Raw genomic sequence first — 24,826 nt, 5'->3', positions numbered from 1 at the left:
ATATTTTGTCAAAAACTTAGGGGACGAATGCACCTGCTCTTTTATTTGTCATTTAATGTATTTGCTGCTGTTGAAGTGTCAAATATTGTGTTCAATAAATTATCTATTTTGTGCAGACATTGCTTCCTGGATCCCTTCATAATAATACAGCAATCTTAATCATTCACAAATGAAACGGTATTATATGAATACACTGTGGTCACGGTGTGTCATGCAAAGTATTTCCAAACAGCTATTCAAGTCATCTAGTGAAAATTTCTTTTAAAAAAAAAAAATTGTATATATATATATATATATATATATATATATATTTTTTTTTTTTTTTTTTTTTTACTATCGCAATATAATATCGCAATTTATTGCACACCTCAAAAAAAATCGCAATAGTTTTTTCCAATATCGTTCAGGCCTACCAGACACCCTGCGGAGGAAACTCATTTCGGCCGCTTGTATCCGGGATCTTGTTCTTTCGGTCACGACCTACAGCTCGTGACCATAGGTGAGGGTAGGAACGTAGATCGACTGGTAAATCGAGAGCTTCGCCTTTTGGCTCAGCTCCTTCTTCACCACAACAGACCGGTGCAGCGTCTGCATCACTGCAGACTCTGCACCAATCCGCCTGTCAATCTCCCGCTCCCTCCTACCCTCACTCGTGAACAACACCCCAAGATACTTGAACTCCTCCACTTGGGGCAGGATCTCATCCGCGACCCGGAGAGGGCCTGCCACTCTTTTCCGGCTGAGGACCATGGTCTCGGATTTGGAGGTGCTGATCTTCATCCCAACCGCTTCACACTTTGCTGCGAAAAGCCCCAGTGAGAGTTGGAAGTCAAGGCTTGATGAAGCCAACAGCACGACATCATCTGCAAAAAGCAGAGATGCAATGCTGAGGTCACCAAACCGGACACCCTCAACGCTTCGACTGCGCCTAGAAATTCTGTCCATAAAAATTATGAACAGAATCGGTGACAAAGGGCAGCCTTGGCGAAGTCCAATCCTCACCGGGAACGGATTTGACTTACTGCCGGAAATGCGGACCAGACTCTGACACCGGTCGTACAGGGACCGAACAGCCCTTACCATGGGGCTCGGTACCCCGTACTCCCGGAGCACCCTCCACAGGACTCCCGTAGGCACACGGTCGAACGCCTTCTTCAAATCCACAAAACACATGTAGACTGGTTGAGCGAACTCCCATGCCCCCTCGAGGATCCTGCCAAGGGTGTAGAGCTGGTCCACTGTTCCACGGCCGGGACGAAAACCACACTGCTCCTCCTGAATCCGAGATTCGACTTCCTGACGGACCCTCCTCTCCAGCACCCCTGAATAGACTTTACCAGGGAGGCTCAGGAGTGTGATCCCTCTATAATTATAACACACCCTCCGGTCCCCTTTCTTAAAAAGGGCGACCACCACCCCAGTCTGCCAATCCAGAGGTACTGTCCCCGATGTCTACGCAATGTTGTAGAGGCGTGTCAGCCACGACAGCCCCACAACATCCAGAGCCTTTACGAACTCCGGGCGGATCTCATCGACCCCCGGGGCCTTGCCACCGAGGAGCTTTCCAACCACCTCAGTGACTTCAACCCCAGAGATCGGAGAGCCCACCTCCGAGTCCCCAGACCCTGCTTCCTCAAAGGAAGGCGTGTCGGTGGAATTGAGGAGGTCTTCGAAGTATTCTCCCCACTGACTCACGACATCCCAAATTGAGGTCAGCAGTACCTCATCTTCACTATATACAGTGTTAGTGGTGCACTGCTTTCCTCTCCGCAGACAACGGATGGTGGACCAGAATTTCCTCGAAGCCGTTCAGAAGTTGTTTTCCATTGCCTCGCCAAACTAATATAGTCTACATATTAAAAATAGGTAATTATTGCATTTTTAATTTCTATACATTCAATTCATATTTTTTTAATTCACTCAATACTTCCAACACACTCAAAAGCTATTAAGTAACTAATATTTTTTGTTTTATTTTGTTGTTTTTAAGGTGTGGAAGAATGTGACTGACTGAGTCTGACATCTCAAATGCTGAAGTAGATGGTGGGAGTGCTCAAACCAATGCTTTTGGCAACAAAGGTCATATACGAAGAAATGACCCACCAATTTTATCATTGCCCCACTCCAAGCTCTGTTTTTTTTTTTTTTCTAAAGATTTAAAACTTTAAAGAAATTAAGGGTGCCCTTCATCATGATGTCTCCAAGAGATATCAGTGGTTGTGGTTTGTTTCCTCTATATGTGCAGGTACACAATTTGCAGTAGATTTATATTTTACAGCAATGTTGCACAGAAAAGTGCCACAGTTTAATAAATGACTTAAACAGTTCTTTTTCTATTTTGAAATATCTTTTTTTTCCCTTTCAACAGTAATATCGTAAATAAATTTCTGACCAATATATCGATAATCGCTGTATCGTGATATCGTGAGATAATCGTTATCGTGAGCATTGTATCGCGAATCGTATCGTATCGTGAGGTGCCCGGAGGTTCCCACTCCTACGACATATTCGTTGGGTGGCGAAAGAAACACAAGCACATGATGGCCTGCCCCTTAACCCTCTCACTCCAATTGGGACAATGTGTCCGACATCTTTCACAGGAATCATAGCAATAAACTTATAATAAGTGATGTATACCATAAATTTAATTTTTTTTCGGGAAAAAAAGGGTTAAATCAATACAAAATGTGCCAGTAAACCAGAGATGTAGTGTATCGATTGTTGGGCTAACACTAAGGGAGTTCCAAAAAAATCAATTATTACATGCATCGCGATTCGTCATGTGATGACTCGATTAAGATTCATAAAGGTTCAAAAACGATTTTCCCTCATAACTTTATGACAGCCGCTCGTAACGGGATGAAATTCAAGACACGTTTGCCGCCCGGACCTTTAACGGACGCACGCACAACGTTATGATGGATGCTGCCGGTTACTGAGCGGGAGATTTACTCCTTTTCAAAAGACTGAAAAATATATTTGTGTATGAGACAGGCACGTATGAGACAGGCGGTCGCGCTTCTGTGCGAGAGTCATTTTTTAGAGCGAGAGGAAAGAGATAGTTCGTTGCTCCTTGTTTTTCAGTTGTGCAGCAGTAGTTTCAAGTCATGTCAATTGAAAAATGTCCTGAGTGTGTTGCTAAGACCCGGGCGCGTCTATAGGAGGGGAGTACACGAACTGTTTAGCCTTCATTGTTGCATTTTTTGAGATGCATCTCGCTAGCTAATTTGTATTTCATATGCAGAACGTGTAAAACCATGATTAAGTACAGCGGTAAAACTACAAACATGCATAACAGTACAGAAATTTGTGAAAACAAAGTATATTGGTTAAAAGAAGTCTTATTTCTGAGGACACTTTGTTTCCAGAAAATGTGGAATTCATTCCACCTGTGTACATTTTATTGTATTGTTGAGAGAAATAAGCACTCCCTTTAAAATGGTTAATGTTTTTGCACTCTCTTGTAAAAATAAGTAAATAAAAAACCAGCTTCAGGGCAGCTTTTTGTTGCATGGGCATGTTTCCATCGTTCCGGTTGAATCATTTGGATATTTTAAATAAATAATGGACATAAATTTGCTTGGCTACTTTATTTATGAGTAATTTATGATGCATCGATAATCGTGATAACCGTGATCATTGTCAATACCGTGATCATAGTTCAATAATCGAATCGTAGCACCCTCAATCGTAATCGAATCGAATTGTAGGGTCCCTAAGATGGCACACCCCTAGCAAACACAAGGCTAGGAATCGGTTATCTCAGGCGTCGAATTCTTTTTTTTGAAACACTGGAGGCGCTCCCATAATAGTGTTATCGTCTGTTAAAACATCGTGAATACTGTAATACAGTGGTACCTCGACATACGATCGCTTCGAAACACGATCTTTTCGACATCAGATGTAAAATTTGACTCGCCGTTTGTTTCTACATCCGACGACATGCTCGGAATAAGACGACATGGCAGCACCGCAAACGAACGCGCGGCGGATTTTCTTATGTGAGAAACCTGTGAGAACACAGGTTTCAAAAAAGCTGGTACAGTTGGTGAAACAAGGAAAAAAGTGATGTTTACCTTTGAAATGAAAATGCAAATTATAGAAAAATATGAGCATTGGTGCGCATCCGTGAACTGCCTCAACAATACAGCTCCACGGTCCTCTTCCGACCACCGTTCGCCAGTCTTTATAAGTTAAGGTGACAATTATTATTGTGTTAACATCGCCAAGGAAATCACCAGCTTCGTCACGTTTTTATCATTTATTTAAGAACTTATCCAACACAAAACGTCCATTGTCCTCCGCAGTTGACTGTGCTCTCAAGAAAACGAAAGTATTATCTCTACCGCACCGACCTATCTCACTGTGACGTCGGCCTGGCGGTGCGTTCAAGTACAGCATAAAGTGTCCGCCACATTACAATCCAATTCGTTACATTATTTACAGGACTCATTATTAATTATTATCAATATTATTATATTATTCTGATTTTTATTTATAACTTATTTGTTTTGCTATGTTTAAATTGCCATTTGTAATAGTACCAGCAGTATTTATTAAGGATTTAGTGTAGGTTTTTGGGCTGTGGAACGAATTAATGGAATTATAATCTATTCCAATGGGGAAAATCCTGCTCGACATACGACCATTTCGACTTATAAACAAGGCCCTGGAACGAATAAACTTCGTATGTAGAGGTACCACTGTATCTGTAATTACAATATATGCATTTCCTTTAAGAGGAGCTCAGGACTTGTAAAGTGGCATATAAGGAAGTGAGCGAGTAGGGCAGGCTGTGAGGGTTGAATGGAGGTTGACACTTGACAGCAGCTTAATTGTTGATCATTTAATTGTTGCCTCAATAAATGAGAGAAGCCATCTTTGATCCCTCAACTTCCTCGCCTTCATTCGAAGGCATTACAAGCATGTCTGCCTCACAGTTCGCTCGTTACGTCATATTTGTTCTTTTTTTTTTTTTTTTGCTGTCGCAGAAAACATGTGCATTTGATCCAATCAGAGCTAACTATCCGTACTGATCAGATGTCAGTCTTTCAGCCAATCGAACGGACAACTGAGTCCAGAGTGATTTGCCGCGCGCATGCGTACGTCAACGTGACTCATCAGATTAGTGAGACAGATCTGATTGACACAACTCCATGAAATAAGAAATTTCGGTGGCAATGGATGACAAGCACTTTATCCGGCTTGACTTAAAATTTGTTTATGTAAATCTGACGTTAGTAGATTGTTTTCTTCTTGGAGATGTGTGTGTGTGTGTGTGTGCGTGCGTGCGTGCGTGCGTGCGTGCGTGCTTGCGTGCGTGTGTGGCAGCCAGGCAGGTTTTTTTGCATTGGGTTTTGACAGTTGCTGTCAGATTTTCTGGATCAAAGCACCGTTCCGGCCCCGGATCTTTTACCAAAACGGCGTACCGGACCCCTGCTTTTTCAACAGAGCAAGGCCGGGCCATACTGATCAATAAATTCATTTAGCACAAATTAAAAATACCATACTCCTGCCATACTCCTAGTCGGTAATAATACAAAGATATGCATTGGAGATGTTTTCGATCAATGAAGACAACTGGGAGGGAAGAAAAAATGTACGAAAGACACCAAAGTTGCACTTCTCAACAGGTGATTTACTTTTGAGTTTTCATATCTTTCCTGTATGGTAAAATTTCATTTGGAATATGAACACAGTTGGCAAGTCTGTCCTACATTGTTTAGACTGAGGGTCCATTGACCAGAGCAAAGATAGCCTCTTTATGCATGTACGTACATGTTAGTCGGTAAGTGAATTTAAAATAGACGGCGGAATAAAATCATCTTCTTGGATGCTGCCAATGCATTACCAAATTCAATATTTTTTGCCAGTGTGCTTATATGTTACTGTACTGGAGATCGTAGCTTCCCGTTTCAATTAAAGTCTGCTTACCTTGCAGCACGAAAGTTTACCACCAAGTCATCCAGCAAGCGGTTGTTGCGTAGATCTTGTTCTGTCGCTTTCTAAAGGTAGAAAAAAATAAACTATTAAAAAGGTAATAGAACATTCTAAGCATGTCCCGATCGCATATTTTTGCACCCGAGTCACCTGATTTTGAGAATCTGCCAATGCAGTCCTGATCCGATACCAAAAAGGTTTGTTTTTTTTTGTTTTTATTTGAACAAAAGTTCCAAACATGTAACAGTACTGTACTTTTTATAGAACTTCTTCATCTGCTTTTTCCGGGAGTGTTGCGCAGTATAAAACGTATATATTTATGCATCTTTTGGCAATGCCATTGTATTTCTAGATTATTTTGTTACTTTTCAGCCCTTAAGAAGTTTTAAAAATATATAAATTAGGCCTGAACGATATCGGAAAATACTCTCATTGCGATTTCTTGGGGGATTTGCGATATATTGTAATATTAAAACTAGAAAAATTTTCACCAGATAATGTGAATAGTTCTGTTTGGAATGGCCTCAACAGTATTGGAAAAAAATGAACATTGCGTTATACAGGGGTTGAACAAAATAATGGAAACACCTAATATTTTGGCATTATAATCACTGAACATAATTGTTAAAGAACATTTTAATGAAGTTGAGCATCTTGTATGGTCGGGACAATCCCCATACCTCAACATTATTGAGCATTTATAGTAAGTTTTAGAGATTCAATGAAGACGTTGATTTCCACCGCCATTGTCTGTAAAAGAGTTAGAGGGTATTCTAACTGAAGAATGGCTTAAAATTAATTTGGAAACAATTCACAAGTTGTATGAACCAATATCTCAGAGAATTGAGGCTGTAATTGCCGCAAAATATGGACCTTCACCATATTAAATTAGTTTTTGTTGATTTTTTAAGGTGTTTCCATTATTTTGTCCAACCGTTGTATATTGCCAAGGGTCCACACTTACTATTTGCATTGGTTGTACAGGTGCGCCTACCTTTTTTCGTAAGGTGCACCTGCACGAAATGTAGGCCCACCCACATTTTTCATTGCATCACCTTTGACGCCATACTTTCAATCACTCTCCATAACATTCATATACAGTGGGGAGAACAAGTATTTGATACACTGCCAATGGGTATTCCCATTGGCAGTGTATCAAATACTTGTTCTCCCCACTGTAATTCATTCATTCATTTTCTGAATCGCTTATCCTCACATGGGTTGCAGGGGCGCTAAAGCTTACCACACCCTGAACAGGTTGCACATGTAAACACATAACCATTCATGCACACACTCACACCTACGGACAATTCGGAGTGTTCAATTAGCATGCCATGCATGTTTTTTGGGGGGATGTGGAAAAGACCCTGGAGAAACCCATGCAGGCACGGGAAGAGCATGCAAACTCCACACAGGAAGGCCAGATAAACTTGATGATCCCAAAACTATGAGGTGGACATGCTAACCACTGAGCCGCCTTCATAATGTGCATTATTTTTAAACAAGAATAACGTAGAAAAATGGTTGTTTTTTAAATGCTTCATTAAGTGAGTCCACTAAAATTCACTCACGCTGACGCTCACGCTGCCGAGAACAACCTCTCACTTACACAATGAATGCGCTAGCACCGATTAGCCGTTTTCAACCAGCACTCAGAGGACTTCACTGCCTAGGAAGGCTCCATCTGATGCTTTATCCCGTTACAGAAGAACAGTTTAAGGGTGCCTGGGTATTTTACTTTGTTTTTGATTTTTATAAAGGGGACAGATTGCCAAGTGTGCTACAAAAAGCTTCTATGCAAGTGCTGATAGCAGTTATCCATGAGTATATCAGATGCTATGGTGGGGATTTTTTTAGAGGACTTTTGACTTTTGAGAAGACAATAAAGTAGGAGTTTGGTTTTTTCTTCTTTGTAAATCCAGTGGCCTGTTTTTAAACTTAGGTGTTCCTTTAAGGTTTCAGACTTCCCCCAGAAAACACAAGTGGGGGGACATGTAGTGTCTAGCTCCTCCAAGTGACAAGCCGCCGCATATGCAGCAGGATGACAGAACTTGGTCTGTTGATGGATGTTTATGTAGTTGATTAAGAAAGTTTTATTATTATTTTGAGAAATTTGAGTGGCGCAGCTTAGAATCAGGTGTACTCTTATAGGTTTAAAAATTATAGTAATTAAGCACAATCAAATCGAAATAGATCAAAACGCAAAACCCTTTTGAGCATTTTCATCTTTTAGATACACCATTTTGTTAAAAACACTGGCTTTCATTCAAATGTTTGAAATGTTTCAGCAAGCAATGTGAGACCATTGTGCCATATACTGTATGTTGTGAGAGTGGCAATAATTTAAAGCAGGTACGAAAAGAGGCATTTCCAAACTAAACATAGCTAGCTCGACCGAATCGCTAATCTCAGAAGCCAGAACAACAAACATATGCAAACTGAGAGCTCAATACGGTAGATCAACGACACTGATAACTCATATGATTATAGCCCAACAAAAAATCATCTGAAGGCTCGTTTCGCATTGTGTGGATTTAGGGGCAACATAAGAGGCTATTTAGCAACATTTCAGTTGACCCAATGCAGATGTCGAAACACTTATCGAAGAAAGAAAAAGAGGAGCTCTGTCTGTGACATTATTCTAGCAAGTACAAATGTCAGTTGCTATAATGTAAAGATCTGAGATATTAGTGGAGGATAAGCTGTTACGGCTTGTCATTGTTAGAAGAGCATGCCCATTTCTCTCACTAGGAAAGTGAGGTATTATCTCTATACGAGTTGCATGTCATACTTAAAAGGCATTTTTTTCTTTAAAAGTCACTGTTGGTAAAACGAAAATGTGTCATTTTTCTTAAAACACATTCCATATATACTTTTTTTTTTAATTATATCTACCTTGTTTACTTGAAGCCTAAGTCTTAATTTGCAGGTTCAGACTTTTGTGGCAGTGTTCTCTGCATTTAAATGTGAACAGATTTGAAGGGCTTAGATGTATGTTTAGAAAGCACTTTATATTTTTGAATGTTTGGAAATTTGTGTTTCCATTTGCTCATGTATTGTCTTTGAAGGTCAAAATAGTTTCATTTGTTGTGTTGTTTACAGCGAACACAAAGCTTCCCAATAGGAGGATCTTGGTTGACATATTTACAGCACATGCGCAGTTGGTTGGGTATGCCGCATAACACAAACATGTTGGCGGGCAGTGAAGACGCCAGGAACCTTTATCTGTTGAAATCTTTAATATATAAACAATTTAACATGTGAAGATCAGGGGAGCTTTAGAGAGAGGTTTAAAATATACATTGGTGATCAAATCTAAGTGATTCAATGCTTGTAAGAAATCTGGGATGATGAAAAATTTTAGTCTAACATCTGTCTCGGCAAGAAATCTGCTGCAGAGACATTTACACATTACATATATTCACCTGACTTTGGCGCAGGCAGCGTGGGATCGATTTCCACTCAGTGACGTTTTGTGTTTGTAGGTAGAATTATTTCCCATTCTTGCTTGATGTACAGCCTCAGCTGTTCAACAGTCTAGGGTCTCCGTTGTATTTTACGCTTCACAATGCGCCACACATTTTTAATAGGAGACAGGTCTGGACTGCAGGCAGGCCAGTCTAGTACTCACATTTATACTTCAAGGCCACACCGACCGTTGTACCACATGCAGAATGTGATTTGGCATTGTATTGCTGAAATAAGCTGGAGCGGCCATGATGAAAAACACATTGCTTGGATGGCAGCATGTTTTGCCAAAACCTGTATGTTCCTTTCAGCATTAATGGTGCCTTCCTATACGTATGAGTTACCAATGCAAGTGGCACTAACACAGCCCCATGCCATCACAGACACTAGTTTTTGAACTGAGAGCTGTCAACAACTTGAGTTGTTTTCGTCCTCTTCAGTTTGAGTGACATGGTTCCTAATTTTCGCATCAAAATGGTCCTATTTGCCGATGACACAACCAACCTCTGCAGTGGAAAGGAACTGCAACAGCTTTTGGTTGATATAACTGCTGAAATGGACAAATTATAAAATTGGTTCAACTACAACAAACTATCTCTTAACAAAAAACATAACTGATGGTCTGTGGAAATAAACTAAATATGAATAGAAGTATTACAATAAATCATGAGAACATTGAGTGCGTATAGTCACAATTTCCTCTGAATAATACCTGACCGAAACCAGTCCTGGAAGCCCCATATAGTCAAAACTAGGAAAAAGATGGCGAAATCCATCTCAATTATGAGAAAACTGAAATATATTTGCAAAACCTTTATACTATTTGTTGCACATTGATTTACCATATTAAACATACTGAATTGAAGTTTGGAGAAGTTCCTATAAATCAAATCTATAGACCCTGTTTATTCACGCATCATACACAGCACTGGTTAGAGAGAACACACAACCCCATTCTTTCTACACTGAAAAAACACACCTCCTTAAAACTAGTTAAATTCCCTTGTTTTCAGCTTAAATCTACGAGAAATAAGTGAAATTAGCTGCTAGTGCTTGTAGTAAATTTTACTCAAGATTTCTTAAAGAAAAATAGCTAGCTGAAAATAAGTTTAACACTCATTTTAAGCAATAAATTAGTATATTTAATCTTAAAACGCGTGTTTGTCAGAAATGTTTTTAAGAATAGATATTGTCCAAAACATTATTTGACAGCAAACTTTTCTTGATTTCGATGAAAATTTACCCTAATTTCCCGAATATAACGCACACTTTTTTCCCCAAAAATCAACTTGTAAAATCATGGTGCGCATTATAAATGGGTACATGGATGGAGACAGAAATATACATATATTACATACATATATATATATATATATATATATATATAACCGATTTTTTTTTATTGACACGGCCACGTTGTGTTGAAGAAACGTATGCGGCGACCCGTTGCCGACCATTACGGTACGTGACGTCACCAATTTGTTTCGGTAATACTTCACTCTAATCGGCCGAATAATTTCGTCTGTGTTAAATTCTGCTTTTTTCCACTCTTCATAAAGCACAGAATTTAGTTTCTTGAACTCATTTGAGTCAACGTTTATTGCAGCTCCGCAACTCGGACAATAACAAACGTAACAACAGACTTCCTGTGTGCGTCCGTCAACTATATCTGTCCCTCGGGAAACTCAAACCCAAATTACAATAGTTCCTATTGTTACTGTCGTGTTGACAGCGATGAGCTCTCACGGATTTCCGACTTCCGTTCTTTCATTTTACCGTATCAATCCATGGAAGAAACATTTATTCATCATGATGAACCAAGCAAGTTATACAGCAGCCTTTAAAAGAAAAGTCACATCTGTTTTGTTTTCTCCTAGATTCTGGTAAGTTGGAGAAGTTGTCAAATCATTATTACCGTAAATATTGTCAGTTTATGGTAATGTTTTGAACTACCAATGTGCTATGCTTGTGCTGTGTTTCACCAGTCAGTAAAATTACATTTCTGTATCTGTACACGACCTCTGTTTTTTTGTATTCTTCTATTTATTGGTGCTAAAATTAGGGTGCGTGTTATAAACGGGTACAATAATTTTCCCTAGATTTTACAAGTAAATTTGGGGTATGCATTATACACGGGTGCGCCTTGTATTCGGGAAATTACGGTACTAACTTTTAGATGATTGAGCTTAATAAGAATAGTAATATTAACTTAAAGTAATTGAAATAATCTGACGCATTAATCTATTAAATAGTCATTAACCCTCAAAACAAGATGGAGAACTTTATTTGACTAGATTTAAGTCAAATAATCTGATTAAGACATTATAAATTTGCAGTGCAAAATCCTGTGCGTTATTACTAGATGATATGGTTACATTTAAAGTACTGCAGACTCTGTTTAAGGCAACACTCAATTTGCTTCCTTTAGAAACCAAAAATTGTTTGGCAACAGACACAAAATACAGGGAATACAAACTCTCAAGAACTTGGATTTCGTACTACTATGAAAAAAAATTATCACGAGGAGGGGAGTGGATTTATGGAATGATCTTGAGGAAGACCTAAAAAAGGCACTTCACTTAATCCATTCAAATAAAAGGTACAAACAGAACACTCCACTTTTATGCCAATAGCAGGGAAGATGCATTTTAAGATTACATTCACAATTAGACACCCACACCCCGAATGGGAAATCCATTTATAGGACAGCAAAACGGTTTTCAATTAAATGTATATCCACCATTTCTGTATTTTTTTTCCTTTTGTTGAATGTTACCTTTGCAAAAACCGAGCTGTTTTACTTGATAACGATGAATTTTGAAAAAGGGGTGGCTTCCATAAGACTCAGCTTCTGCCCGCTCCTTTTGAGCATCATTCAAATTACAGTGGGGTGTGACAAAATATTGTAATGGTGATATATCGTGATACTTTGTATCCCAAAAGGTTATCGATATGCTCCTGCCAAGAATCGAGATATTGTTTTAAAAAGGTGTCAGTGTTAAAAAAAAATAAAATAAAATAAAAAAAAAAAGGGGGGGACCAACAAGTTACTACTAAAATTTTCCACCATAATAGTGTCTCAGGTAATCTAAAGTGCATGTGACACGAAAAAGCATGTTTATTTCATAATACACGCGGTATTTTATGCCCCTGAATGATATGGGCCGCTTGGATGTGTGTGGAAGCGATCGCTATTTTTATTTAGTTTTTTTAATCCCGCGCCGTGAAAATGAGTGACTTCCGGCTTCGGTCTTGCATTGAGGAGGAGGGCGCTGTGAGGTGTACGGTAGAAGACGTCCTCTTCACGCTACAGTGTACTGTTGTGTATGAGGACGAAGGATTCAGCTGATTTTGCGGATTAATACGTTTATTTTTCGCATCACACCAGCCAAACGGCTGCAGAAAAATCATTCTGTATGAGGGAGAGGCGTATGCGCCTTTTTGGAGTTTCAAAAGGTTCCCATTCACCGTGGATATTTACTGTGGGACCATTGGACTTACGAGGAAGTGAGAAAACATCTTGTTATGTATTATGTCAAATACGAATACAGCGATTACAAAGTAAAGGACTACTTACGTTTGATCATTGATAGGCATGTAAAAAACTCTCCTAATGCTCATTAGCAGCAGCACGTTAGCTGCACAACAACTCCAGCCACCCTCCTCCGGGAAACGAATTGTAAATTGCTCTCCGCCGGGCGGTTTGCCGATCCGCAAAGACAATCGACAACCGGGTCTTCATGTCAAATAATCCAGGATAGTTATGTGTGATTTTCTGCTTTGAAGACTCTGAAACATCACTCGGTTCGGGTTAGCATGTCGGCTAGCTGTCACGCCTTCTGGTTTGTTTACATTCTCCGAAGCCGGGGAAGGGAAATGACATATGTCCGATTTAGGTGTCATAAAATATCGTTCGGGAGGTGCGACAGTAAAGGTGAAGTCGACAGTTTTGACCATTATGGAGTAATTTTGCCATGTCGTCCTGAATAAATGCATTCTTATTATTTCATATTCCATTCAGCACAAGACTGTTATTTGTCATGACCATGCCATTTATTTAGCAATTGGGGAAAATACTTGGATAAAAAGAATATCCTGTAAAAATATTGACGTAAAGAGACAGAAACAATGACATTTTGCCGCTCTCTTCGTCGCGTTTTCCTCGTTGTGAATAGTTCCCCCTCGACGGGCTGACTGGTCCTTCTCAAGCCATTTATATAGCTATTGGGGAAAAATACTTGGATAAAAAGAATATCCTGTAAAAATATTGGAGTAGAAAGACTGAAACAATGACATTTTGCGGCTTTCTTTGTCGCGTTTTCCTCGTTCTGAATAATTCCCCCTCAATGGGCTGAATAGTAAAATCGATGAGCCCAGTCTACCGCTGACGTCATCCACCTGTTGGGGACGCTAAAGCCCTATAATGGTAGTAGTGGCTAACCGGCAGATTAAAAGACTAATTTCTCGTCATCTCTGCTTTGCTAAATTGTTGTTTATAGTCGAATCGTCTCAAAATATGATTCTAATTCACATAGTAAGGCTAATTAAGACTTTTTTTCTCGTGTCGTATGCTCTCTAAGGCTGCCATTGATGGTGCTCGACGCACAATCCATTTAGACTGGAACGTTCGTTCATTCGAAATAGGGCTGCAGCTATCGATTATTTTATTAGCCAATTAATCAATGAACTATTTATTTCGAATAATCGAGTAATCGAATAAGGTACATAAAAAATTAAAATACCTGAGCAGAGCCTCACACAGTATATTAGAGCTGAAACGAATACTCGAGCAACTCGAGTAACTCGAGTTTAAAAACTGATCCGAGTAATTTTATTCACCTCGAGTAATCGTTTATTTTGACAGCTCTAAGCATCACGTTTTGCTCGGACTACTTTTAATGCGGGACAACGCGCTGATGTCACGTGCGTAGAGGAAGAAGCAAAAAAAAAAAACTTACTGCAGCCGACAACCGCTACAAACGACGCCGACGTTGCTAAATACTAGCCCGCACATGCTACGTTAGTTGCAGCTGGCGTCCAATGAGTCTCAGAGATCACATGTATGTTGAACTAGATGCACAATGACAGACTAGGCCGCGTCTGGGCAGCGTTAGCAAACCGCCGCCATCTTAAAGCAGTAGAGCGCTAAGCGCTAATAAAGAGCGCTAAGCGCTAATATATAAGATTAACGTTACTGTCACTACTAGCTTACCTTACGTTAGAACTGCGGAGGGCTAGGTTTCAATTAATTAAGACCACTTTCAATGCGTGGCTAACGTGTCTTACATACAGGCTTTAACATAACATAGCGTTGTGGAGTGATGAGGGTGTCAAATAAAAACTCAATAATGCTAACTATCAATTTTAGCTCAGTAGTCATTGCTGGATAAAACACCAAGTAGCACTAGTCCCTAATGTGCTCCAATACAGCCTGTATCATACATTTATTTTGAACAGTGCAAAACTCAAAATCCTATCAGGACTTACAGTTTAGACTAACTTAAAACTTAACTAGAACTTAAAAATGGCTTGACACAAATAGAAATTCAATTGAAAAACGTGGGAAAAAATCCTAACTTTTAAGTGATGTGTGTTATCAAGCGTAAAGGCATTTTTAGGTGTTTATATATATATATACTTTTTTAAAATAAGATCTAAAGGTTTTTTGAGTGAAAGCAGTGAATTAGTCTTTTTTTTTTAATTCTAGTTACATCTGAGATGCAATTGTTGGCTGTTTTCAACAATATACATCAAAAATAAAGACATTGATTGACTGAAAATAATAAAATGTCTTGTTTTCTCATGTATATCTATAATTGCTCTTCACCTAAAAATACATTTGTTTTATCCGATTACTCGATTAATCGATAGAATTTTCAGTCGATTACTCGATTACTAAAATATTCGATAGCTGCAGCCCTACAGTATATATAAAAAAAGACGATCTATGTACAACAAAACAACAATTGGCTAACTTACCTAGCAAAAGTCCGCTAGCTTAAAAACTATAAAATGCTAACGCTTTTTTACAATGCTCTTAACAAATGGCTCAGACACATATTCCCACAAAAATGGCTAAATATACCTTTAAACTAAATGACGAATGCATTCAAAAAAATCATTAGCTCAAACAAAAACTTAGGTTATGTTGGTCTTAACAGGGAGCAGATGGATTCAGCCATGTAAAATGAGGTAGACTACCTAATAGGCCTGAACGATATTGGAAAAAACTATTGCTGCGATTTTTGGGGGGTTTGCGATATATTGCGACATCATATTGCGATATTAAAAAAATATATATCTTTTTTTTTTTTTTTTTACTAGATGACTTGAATAGCTGTTTGCAAAGACTGGATGACTCATCATGACCACAGTGTACAGTATTCCATCGTTTTTCGCAGTTAATAGGGACCAGAACCCGCCGCGATGAGTGAAAAACCGCGAAGTAGCACATAACCCCCACCCCCACCCCACCTCATTTTTTTTTTGTGTGTGTGCTCAATGTATTTATTCAGATCTAACACTGGAAGGAGATACAAATAAGGCATGCTTTTCTCACTTTTTTCCCCCCCAAAGTATGATTTTAAAAAAAACATACTGGACTGTCTCAGGAAATTAGAATACACAATATTCTAATTTTTAGAAGACACAACATTCTAATTTCCTGACTGTCTCAGGAAATTAGAATATTGTGTATTCTAATTTCCTGAGACAGTCCTGTATATATACACAGGACTGTCTCAAAAAATTAGAATATTGTGTATTCTAATTTCCTGAGACAGTCCAGTATATATACAGGGGTGCACATAAGTGGTCCGCATGCGCGCAACGCTTCCATACGCTTTTGCGTACCGATGGCTGACCACTGTATTTGCGGCGGACACGAGAAAATCACTTCTCAAAATGTCAAAGAGGCAGGCCCCACTGAGTAATTATTTCCGTGTTCCCCCACCCCCGTCAAAAGACAGACAGACGACAGATGTCACCGACAGTGTTGTTAATAACGGCGTTAGAATATAACGGCGTTACTAACGGCGTTATATTTTTTTAGTAATGAGAAATCTACTTAATTACTTTTCTCATCTTGGCAACGCCGTTACCGTTACTGAGGCGGGAAAGGCGTACGTTACTATGCGTTACAAAGTTGGTTGAGTAAAAAAAGTCTGAGAGAGACGGACTCACCAAGACGAGAGAGCAGAGCAGGAGTGGGGAAGACGCCGCTGCAAACGCGATGCTAGGTGGCTCCAATAATAGCTGACTATAGCCATAGCCTACAAACTACGCCCACATGATACGGTAGATATCACATATTATAGAACTAGATGCAAAAGACAGACATGGCTGCATTGGCAACATGTTTTAAGGACTACATGTGTTAGTAAACAAACGCCATCTTAAAGCAGTAGATCTCTCAGCAAGGCTCTGATGTAGAGATCCTTCCTAGCGAACCTAAGTAACTTTTTTTTTTTTTTTTTTTAAATCTAAAATGCTCCTAAATCGGCAAAATCCTGACTTAAATCTATCTTTAAATGATGAAACAGTTTTAAAGCTTATACATGTTAAAAGTAGACAGAAGGGAACTAATGCAATTTTAACAACTTTAACGGTTGATTCACAACTTTAAATGACTTCCACACATAGCTAGGGTTACTATCTAGTTATCGCAATACCCTTGTGTTTGGTTAAGTGGAGGGTAAAGAATTGGGCTAGGGCCAATTGTCCCCAAAACCCTTTAAACTTCACATTGTGTGACCTTTTAAAACATGAAAATTATCACTAGTTACTTCACTTCTGGCGTTTATTTTATATGTCTCGAACGTCTCCACATTCTCCCCCACAGACACACACATTCATTCCAGCCTGCGCTCCTTTGCAGAAACTGTTTAACAAGTTAAACAGTTTGATTGACAGATTGCTGCCCAGCTTCTTTGACCAGATCAAAGCCATCGTTAACTTTAATAAGCAAGTGCCGCAGTGACTGAGAGCTGGGAAAGGGGGTGAGAGAGGCTGTGCGAGCGAATGAAGCACATCAAGGGTTTAAGGATCAGAAAAAAAAAACCAAAAAAAAACTATCGCACGTCCTTGCGATGGGACTATCGCGCATGCGCACATATATCGTTCAGGCTTAATATATATACACATATATATATAGATTAATAAATGCTTTTTAAGAACGCCAAATGTCATAATTATGATCAGTTTTAAACATAACTGTCCCATTGAATCATTTTTAAACAAGAATAAAGTACTGTGGTAGAAAAATGCTTGGCTTTATTAAATGCTTCTGTTTACCTAACATGGCTGTGACTCTTGGAGTGACATATGGAAATTACAAACTCCTCATAATCACTTCTGGCGTTTATTTCATATGTCTCGAACGTCTCCACATTCCCCCCCCCAGACACACACATTAATTCCAGCCCGCGCTTCCATGCAGAAACTGTTTAACAAGTTAAACGATGATTGACAGATTGCTGCCCGGCTTCTTTGGACAGATCAAAGCCATCGTTAACTTTAATAAGCAAGTGCCGCAGTGACTGAGAGCTGGGAAAGGGGGTGCGAGAGGCTGTGCGAGCGAGGGAAGCAGAACAAAGGTTTGTGGATTGGGAAAAAAAAAAAAACTATCGCACATCCTTGCGATGGGACTATTGTGCATGTGCACATCGCGATGGCGATGTTTAAACGATATATCGTTCAGGCTTAGTACCTAATCATTTGGGTGATTCCCAGGTCACTTCCTGTTCTGTAACTCAAAATAAACAGGAAGTGACCCATAAAATACCCCCAAATCAACAGGAAGTATCTGAAAATAAACAGGTAAATAACCTTAAACGGCCCAAAATTACCTCATTGCCTGGCACTGGCTGCCCCTGACGGCCATAGACGTTCAATCCGTTTGAAGTGGGAGGGATGGCAGCGAATGAACAAATTGGACGTCTACTAGTGCTAAACTCATTCCAATGGCGTACCGCAAGCAACACGTCACATCCGCTCATTAATATTCATGACATTAGCTACTGTTGCTAAAGTAAGGACAAGCCACCGTTTGTCCCTAATAGGAAATGAATGGAAATCGTGTACGAGGGAGATGTTTACAGAGTTAAACCTACCAATTCTCTCCGAAAATGATGTGCCTGGTGCCAAATTCACTGGCAAAGATGTGGAAGAACATAAAAATGTTCAGGTAAAGAGATGGCTTTAGTGTCGAAGGCTGCAAAAGACGAAAAAAACAAGCCGACCTAAGCATAGCTTTAGCTTTTTTTATCGACGCGACTGACAATGAAATTCTTCTGTTTCAACAAGCTATCCTTTACCATCAGCCCCGTCTTTCTTATATATGCTTGGTTGTCCTACGTCTCTTACCGTTCTTGGGGGTAATTTAGTTAGCTTTGTGTAGCGATCGCAAATGCTACTCAGTGACAGCCAATGAACACTTTTAATGTTTTCATTGATAACACATCTTAATCCTATAATTTACTTACACTTCCCCCTTACTAAAGTTTTTATATATACATATATATATATATATATATATATATAACAGAAACGGTAACAGTGGCAGTCAGATACCATTGTAATTCTTTTCAGGTCATTCATTGTCAGACAGAAGCAGTACGGCACAACGTTACGCTAAAAAAATAAGTTAAAAATATAAAAATGGCTTACCTCTTTGTCCTCTGAAAGACCATGCCAACCCAACATGTTTACTGCATATGAAACGTGAATGGATTCGCCGAGCTGGTGTTAAAGTCCGCGCAAGTTGATTCGGTCTTCACATTTTTTCCTCTCGAGTTTTTGGTTTCCGGAAACGTATGAAGAAAACATCCTTCATGTGTCGTAATGTCTAGAGTCGTTTCTACAAGTTCCAAAAAAGCAATGCGTGATCGGCATGTTCGTTTTTGAAAGATTACCGGAGAAAAGTAGCACTTTTTAGGTTGGGTCAATGCGAGGGCGGGTCTATAATGTCCCACTTCGGCTTTACTTCCGCTTTACGATGCGACGTCACGGTCTAAAAATAGCCTGCGTGAGGTACGCCATTCACAGCAAGCTTGTTTTTCTGTTTATTAGTTGTTTGTAGAATATCCTAGAATGATTTCCTGACCAATGTATCGGTAATCGTTGTATCGCCATATCGTCAGATCATGTTATCGTGAGCTTTGTATCGTAAATCGTATCTTATCGTGAGGTAACAAGAGGTTCTACTCCTAGCTTACAGTACTTCTTCTTCCGCTTTTTCCGAGAGTGTTGCGAAGTCTAAAACGTGTATGCTTTCCCCCCCCCCATCTTTTCACCCGATTCCGATCCACTGAAAAACCCCGATCGGCCTAATTTCTGATAATGTGATCGGATTGGGGATATCCTTACACACTACAATGATGCAACGCAAGATATATAGACTATGACGGTATAAAAGATCATCCTATTGTGTTGCCAGGAATAAATGTTCAGGAAATGAGACCTTTCTTCTCTTTGCTTGACTAGTTGGCAGCAAAAATTGAAAAATGTTTAAAGTCGTACTTTTGCTCTGAGAAAATCTTTGGAACTGGGTAGTGCTGCAACGATTAATCGATTCACTCGAGTATTCCATTAGAAAAAAAACACTCAAATTAAATTTTGCTGCTTCGAGTATTCGTTTAATTAAAGTGGCGTTGTAATGGTTTGTTTTTGAAAATGTTTGCAAATGTTTGCATTTAGTTTCATTGATTTGGGTGGATACACTGCCTTCTAGTCTGCCTCATTTTACATGGTCAAATACGGCTGCTCCATGTTAAGACCAACATAAGCTAGGTTTTTGTTTAAGTTAATGTTTTTTAATGTATTCGTAATTTAGTTTAAAGGTATATTTAGCCATTTTTTTGTGGGAATATGTGTCAGAACCAATTGTTAAGAGCATTGTAAAAAAAAAAAAAAAAAAAAAAAAAAAAAAAACTAAAAAGTTGGTATTTTATAGCATTTAAGCTAGTGGACTTTTGCTATGTAAATTAGCCAATTGTTCTTTTGTTGTACATACAGTGCCCGCCATAATTATTGGCACCCCTGGTTAAGATGTGTTTTTTAGCTTCTTTTTTTTTTTTTTTTTAATTCAAATAATATGGGACCTTAATGGAAAAGAAGTGAAAAAATGCAACCTTCAATACAAGTGCATTTATTCAGTGGGGGAAAAAATCCCACATAAAGAAATAATTATTTGACATAAAATAATGTGTGTCACAATTATTAGCACCCCAGGTGCTAATACTTTGTATAACCCCCTTTTGCCAACAAAACAAGGTCTGGGGACTGAGATGGCCATGGGAGGAGCTTGACTTTGTGTCGAGTGAACCATTTCTGTGTAAATTTGGCCATATGTTTAGGGTCATTGTCTTGCTGAAAGACCCAGTGATGACCCATCTTCAGCTTTCGGGCAGAGGGCAACAGATCTTGATTTGAAATGTCCTGGTATTTCAAAGCGTTCATGATGCCATTCACCCTAACAAGGTTCCTAGGGCATTTGGAAGCGAAACAGCCCCACAGCATCACTGACCCACCCCCATACTTCACAGTGGGTATGAGGTGCTTTTTAGCATGCGCATCTTTCGTGGCACGCCAGACCCACTTATACCCCTTTCCCACTGGCCAAAAAACCCGTGTCAATCAACCCGCCAAGCGACCCGCATTAAAATCACCTCGGCTCCGATCCTCATGCAGTGTGAAAGCAAAACCCTGGGTCAACAGTCAACACCCTAATCTACGTGGTGACGTAGGCTCTTACGTGATGTGTCACTAGAGCTGGGAATCTTTGGGCACCTAACGATTCGATTACAATTCAGAGGCTCCGATTCGATTATAAAACGATTATTGATGCACCCCGCTCCCTTTTATTTTTTTTGTTTTTTTTAATTTTTTTTTTTTAAATGTTTTGTACATTAGTTCCAAAATTGTTCAAAAATACTCTCAGGCTAAACCAAACTACTATTTCAGTATCAAGTTAACATATAGCAGTAAACAAATATCCAAAAATAACATTATATAAAAAAGTCCCCATTCTGTATCAGCAGCTTTAAACTACATTCAATTAATTTAATGTTGTGAATCAACCGTTAAAGTTGTTAAAATTGCTCCCGTTATTCCATAATTTCCCTTTTGTCTACTTTCGACATGTGAAAGTTTTAAAACTATTTTAAAGATAGATTCAAGTCAATGTTTTACCGATTTAGGAGTATTTTAGATAAAAAGTTAATTAGGTTTGCTTGGAAGGTTCGCTACAACAGCCTTCCAGGGAAGTGTACTGCTTTAAGATGGCGGCCGTTTACTAACGCCCGCATCTAGCTTTTTGTAGATGTGCTGCTAACGCTACCGAATCTAAATTGCATCTAGTCCTATATAAATGATATCTACCGTAACATTATGTGGATGTACTTTGTAGCAGCTTTTCGGCAGCAGTCAGGTATGTTGTTGTGTTTTTTTATCTCGTGGCATGAGTTGAGCTAGAGCCGTGAGTTGAGCATTGGCATTACCCGAGGGGCCAGGTAATGAGAAGCATGATGTTTAGCTACTCTCGCTCCGTTCCGTCCCGAAGACCGCGCGGCGCGCTGAGTGTGTTGTACTTCCGCTTTACTTGGCATATTTCAATATTCAGAATTTGGATGTTTGTGAATCGTTCTCGAATCTTCCACGGCCGAATCGCGAATAATCTAAGAATCGGAAATTTTGCACACCTCTAGTCATAACAACGTACCAGTCGCCTCTCATTTAACACGCCCCACACGACTCCTTTCAATTTCAAACCAAAATTCACGTCGCCTCAACACAAGCAGAGTGTTGATCCTTTGCTGCATTTCGACCATTTTGAGGGAAGTAAAAAGCAAGAAAACAGAACACAAACGGAAAGGAGGCTTACATTTTGCTCTGCATTGTTTACTTCCTTGAACTGAATGAATTCAGTCGTATTTGTCGACGCGCATTTTAGCGTGGTGACGTCACGTAAGCTTACTTCACCGCTGAAGAGGGGTGGGGGGTTCGACGGGTATGAAAAAAAAAAAAAAAAAGACACAGCTTTTTGTCAATGGGAAAGGTGCCAAATGCCAATTGCTAGTGGGTTGCATCGGCTTGGAAAAACGCTCGTTGACCCACTAGTTTCAGTGGGAAAGGGCATTGGAGTGTTTGTTGCCAACGAGCTCAATCTTGGTCTCATCTGACCAAAGCACACGGTCCCCGGCTTCAAATGGGGCTTCAACTAGATCCCTATTTATTATTTTTTTTATACCGTTTGAGGCCCAGCTCAGTTTTTTTTTTTTCATGTTTATCCGATTACTCGATTATTCGAACTAACTAGTTCATCGATTAATCGACTACTACAATAATCGATAGCTGCAGCCCTTACTGGGCCCCTCTAATTTTTAATTGAAGACCCCTGCCCTACAAAAAGAAATACAGTTCCACAACCTCAAACTGGTTAATGAGACTTCTGTAGAGCAAGTTCATGTAACGCTTCAGACTTACGGCATTGCATACTGGACACTGAAGCTTGTAAGAAAAGAATTTCCTGATGCACAAGGAGCAAACTGTCAAATGAAACACAAAAACAAGTCAACCATTAGGTGAAATACAGTAAGGTCTTGATGGTGGAAATCTAGTTGTTTTTTAACAATATACAAAGTATTATGATGCAACAACATAGAGTCTGAAGTTCTAACTATAAATACATGCAAAAACATTAAAAAGCAAAACAATGCCATTCCCCTAGTTATTTCGACAGCCGTACTTACAGTTGTGGGAACATGTCGTCATCATTGTAATGTTGAGAAAGTCAAAACAAATTGGACACCGTAACAGGGCATCGATTTCCTAGAAAAAAAGGACAAACGAAACAATAAATACGTTGACTACTAGTGCAAGTGGTCCGTCATAAACTGCAAAGAAAATAACCTGGTAGTGGCACTAAAACTTGCAAAGAACACAAACATGATTAAATTATGACAAGTTTAGACTTTAATCAGTTGTTTTTCCTTTTTGACTTTGATGAACCGCTAGTATTAGCGAGAATGTTAGCCCAGTTACACTAATAAATGCTTCCAACTTACTTTCACATGCGTGAGAGCCGGTGAGATATCTGCCTCCGCTTGGAAGGCCATACTCGAATAATACTGAAATGACAATAATGTAAATAATTGTCTCGTTGTCGGTAAACTTTTGGGTACCGGGTGCTTCCAGAACACACCTCGTCCCGCCGAAAGCGAAAAAAACAGCAACGTCATTTGACGACTTCCGCTACGTCGGAGTTCCTGAAATCGGTCTTTGTCAGGTGACGTAACGCTGTCAAAAGCCGCAGTGCATTGTGGGTTGAATCGCCATTTTGAGTGTACACTTATTGTAAACAACTGAGCAGTGAGAATCGTCTTTGCTTTCATCATTGTCTTTGATAAATGGGACACTCGTGTTGTTTGAAAGGCTGCCATACTAAATCACACGACAAAAATGGCAGCAAAGTTGACCACGACGTAAGATTTTTTCGTTTTCCCTCTTGGAAAAGAGGTTATAGACAGCAGGTTGAGGAACTAACGAAGCGGCGTCGGATGGCCTGGGTCGCAGCGGTGAAACGACTTTCTACACCATATCTCCCTTCCGGCGTGTTTGCTCTCGGCATTTTCATAAAGGCAAGTCAGTTTTTTTCAAAGTATTGATACTGAATATGCTGTTTTGTTTTTTTTTGCTTTCTAAAGTCGCTATTTTCTCATTGGCTAACCTTAGCTAGCTAGCCTCACTTGAAACTACAGGCAAAGAGGGAGGGCAGTTGAAATGGGTTAATCTGTACGTGATAAATCAGTGTTTAATTTATTCAGTCATCGTTTATAAAAACATTATAGAGTGAATGATTTAAAAGATGAAGGTAAACAGCAAAAATGCACAGAAATATTTATCAATGCGCGAGATTTCCTTTTGTGATCTGAGAGATCTGATGGGATGGTAACATGTCTGATTAAGTGTTTATGAAAGTGAAAAGCCATGGAAATATCCAATCTTACCTGCTTTCTAAATAAAACCTGTGATTGCAGGTGAACCAGCTTATGAAATGATGGAGACTGACCCAGACTGGGCACCATCCCTACATCTGGGACACACATCTGTTACACCGACAAACACTGCACGCTCTGCAAGACGAACGTGAGCAGCTACGGAAAGGGACACTGCAAGCACCAGAGATGGGGGTCCAGCAGGATGCAAACATTGAAGAACTGCAGACCAAGGAGGGACCATCTGAGCCTGGTGAAATAAACAGTCACCAACAGAATGAGGAAGGGACACCTGACGCTGGAGAAGAAAGTGGTCAGCTACAGACTGAAGAGGGGACACATGAAGCTGGAGAAGGTGATCAGCTAATCACAGAGGATGAGACGCACAACACCAATCAGGATGTGACACAGACTATGATTATTGA

The 24,826-nt window shown here is 39.5% G+C and overlaps 1 protein-coding gene across 4 annotated transcripts in view; it reads right to left on the bottom strand.

Moving 5' to 3' along the window:
* Positions 1-24,056, bottom strand: part of rad18 (RAD18 E3 ubiquitin protein ligase) — a 136,013-nt gene extending 111,957 nt beyond the window's left edge. Inside the window, exons 1-4 of one of the 4 annotated variants that reach the window (XM_057845121.1) lie at positions 23,472-24,056; positions 23,157-23,235; positions 22,891-22,952; positions 5,935-6,005 (exon numbers count right to left, since the gene is read on the bottom strand). In XM_057845121.1, the coding sequence (XP_057701104.1) occupies positions 5,935-6,005; positions 22,891-22,952; positions 23,157-23,235; positions 23,472-23,846 (587 nt within the window). In that variant the 5' untranslated portion in view covers positions 23,847-24,056. The remainder of the gene's footprint in view (positions 1-5,934; positions 6,006-22,890; positions 22,953-23,156; positions 23,236-23,471) is intronic. The other 3 variants (XM_057845124.1, XM_057845123.1, XM_057845122.1) reach the window with 3 other exon arrangements.
* Positions 24,057-24,826: the final 770 nt, after the last annotated feature.

The sequence above is a fragment of the Corythoichthys intestinalis genome, chromosome 9, assembly GCF_030265065.1.
Source record: "Corythoichthys intestinalis isolate RoL2023-P3 chromosome 9, ASM3026506v1, whole genome shotgun sequence".
Classification (NCBI taxonomy): Eukaryota; Metazoa; Chordata; class Actinopteri; order Syngnathiformes; family Syngnathidae; genus Corythoichthys; species Corythoichthys intestinalis.
Note: the sequence above shows the minus strand (reverse complement) of the source record. Positions and strands in the feature narration are given on the sequence as shown.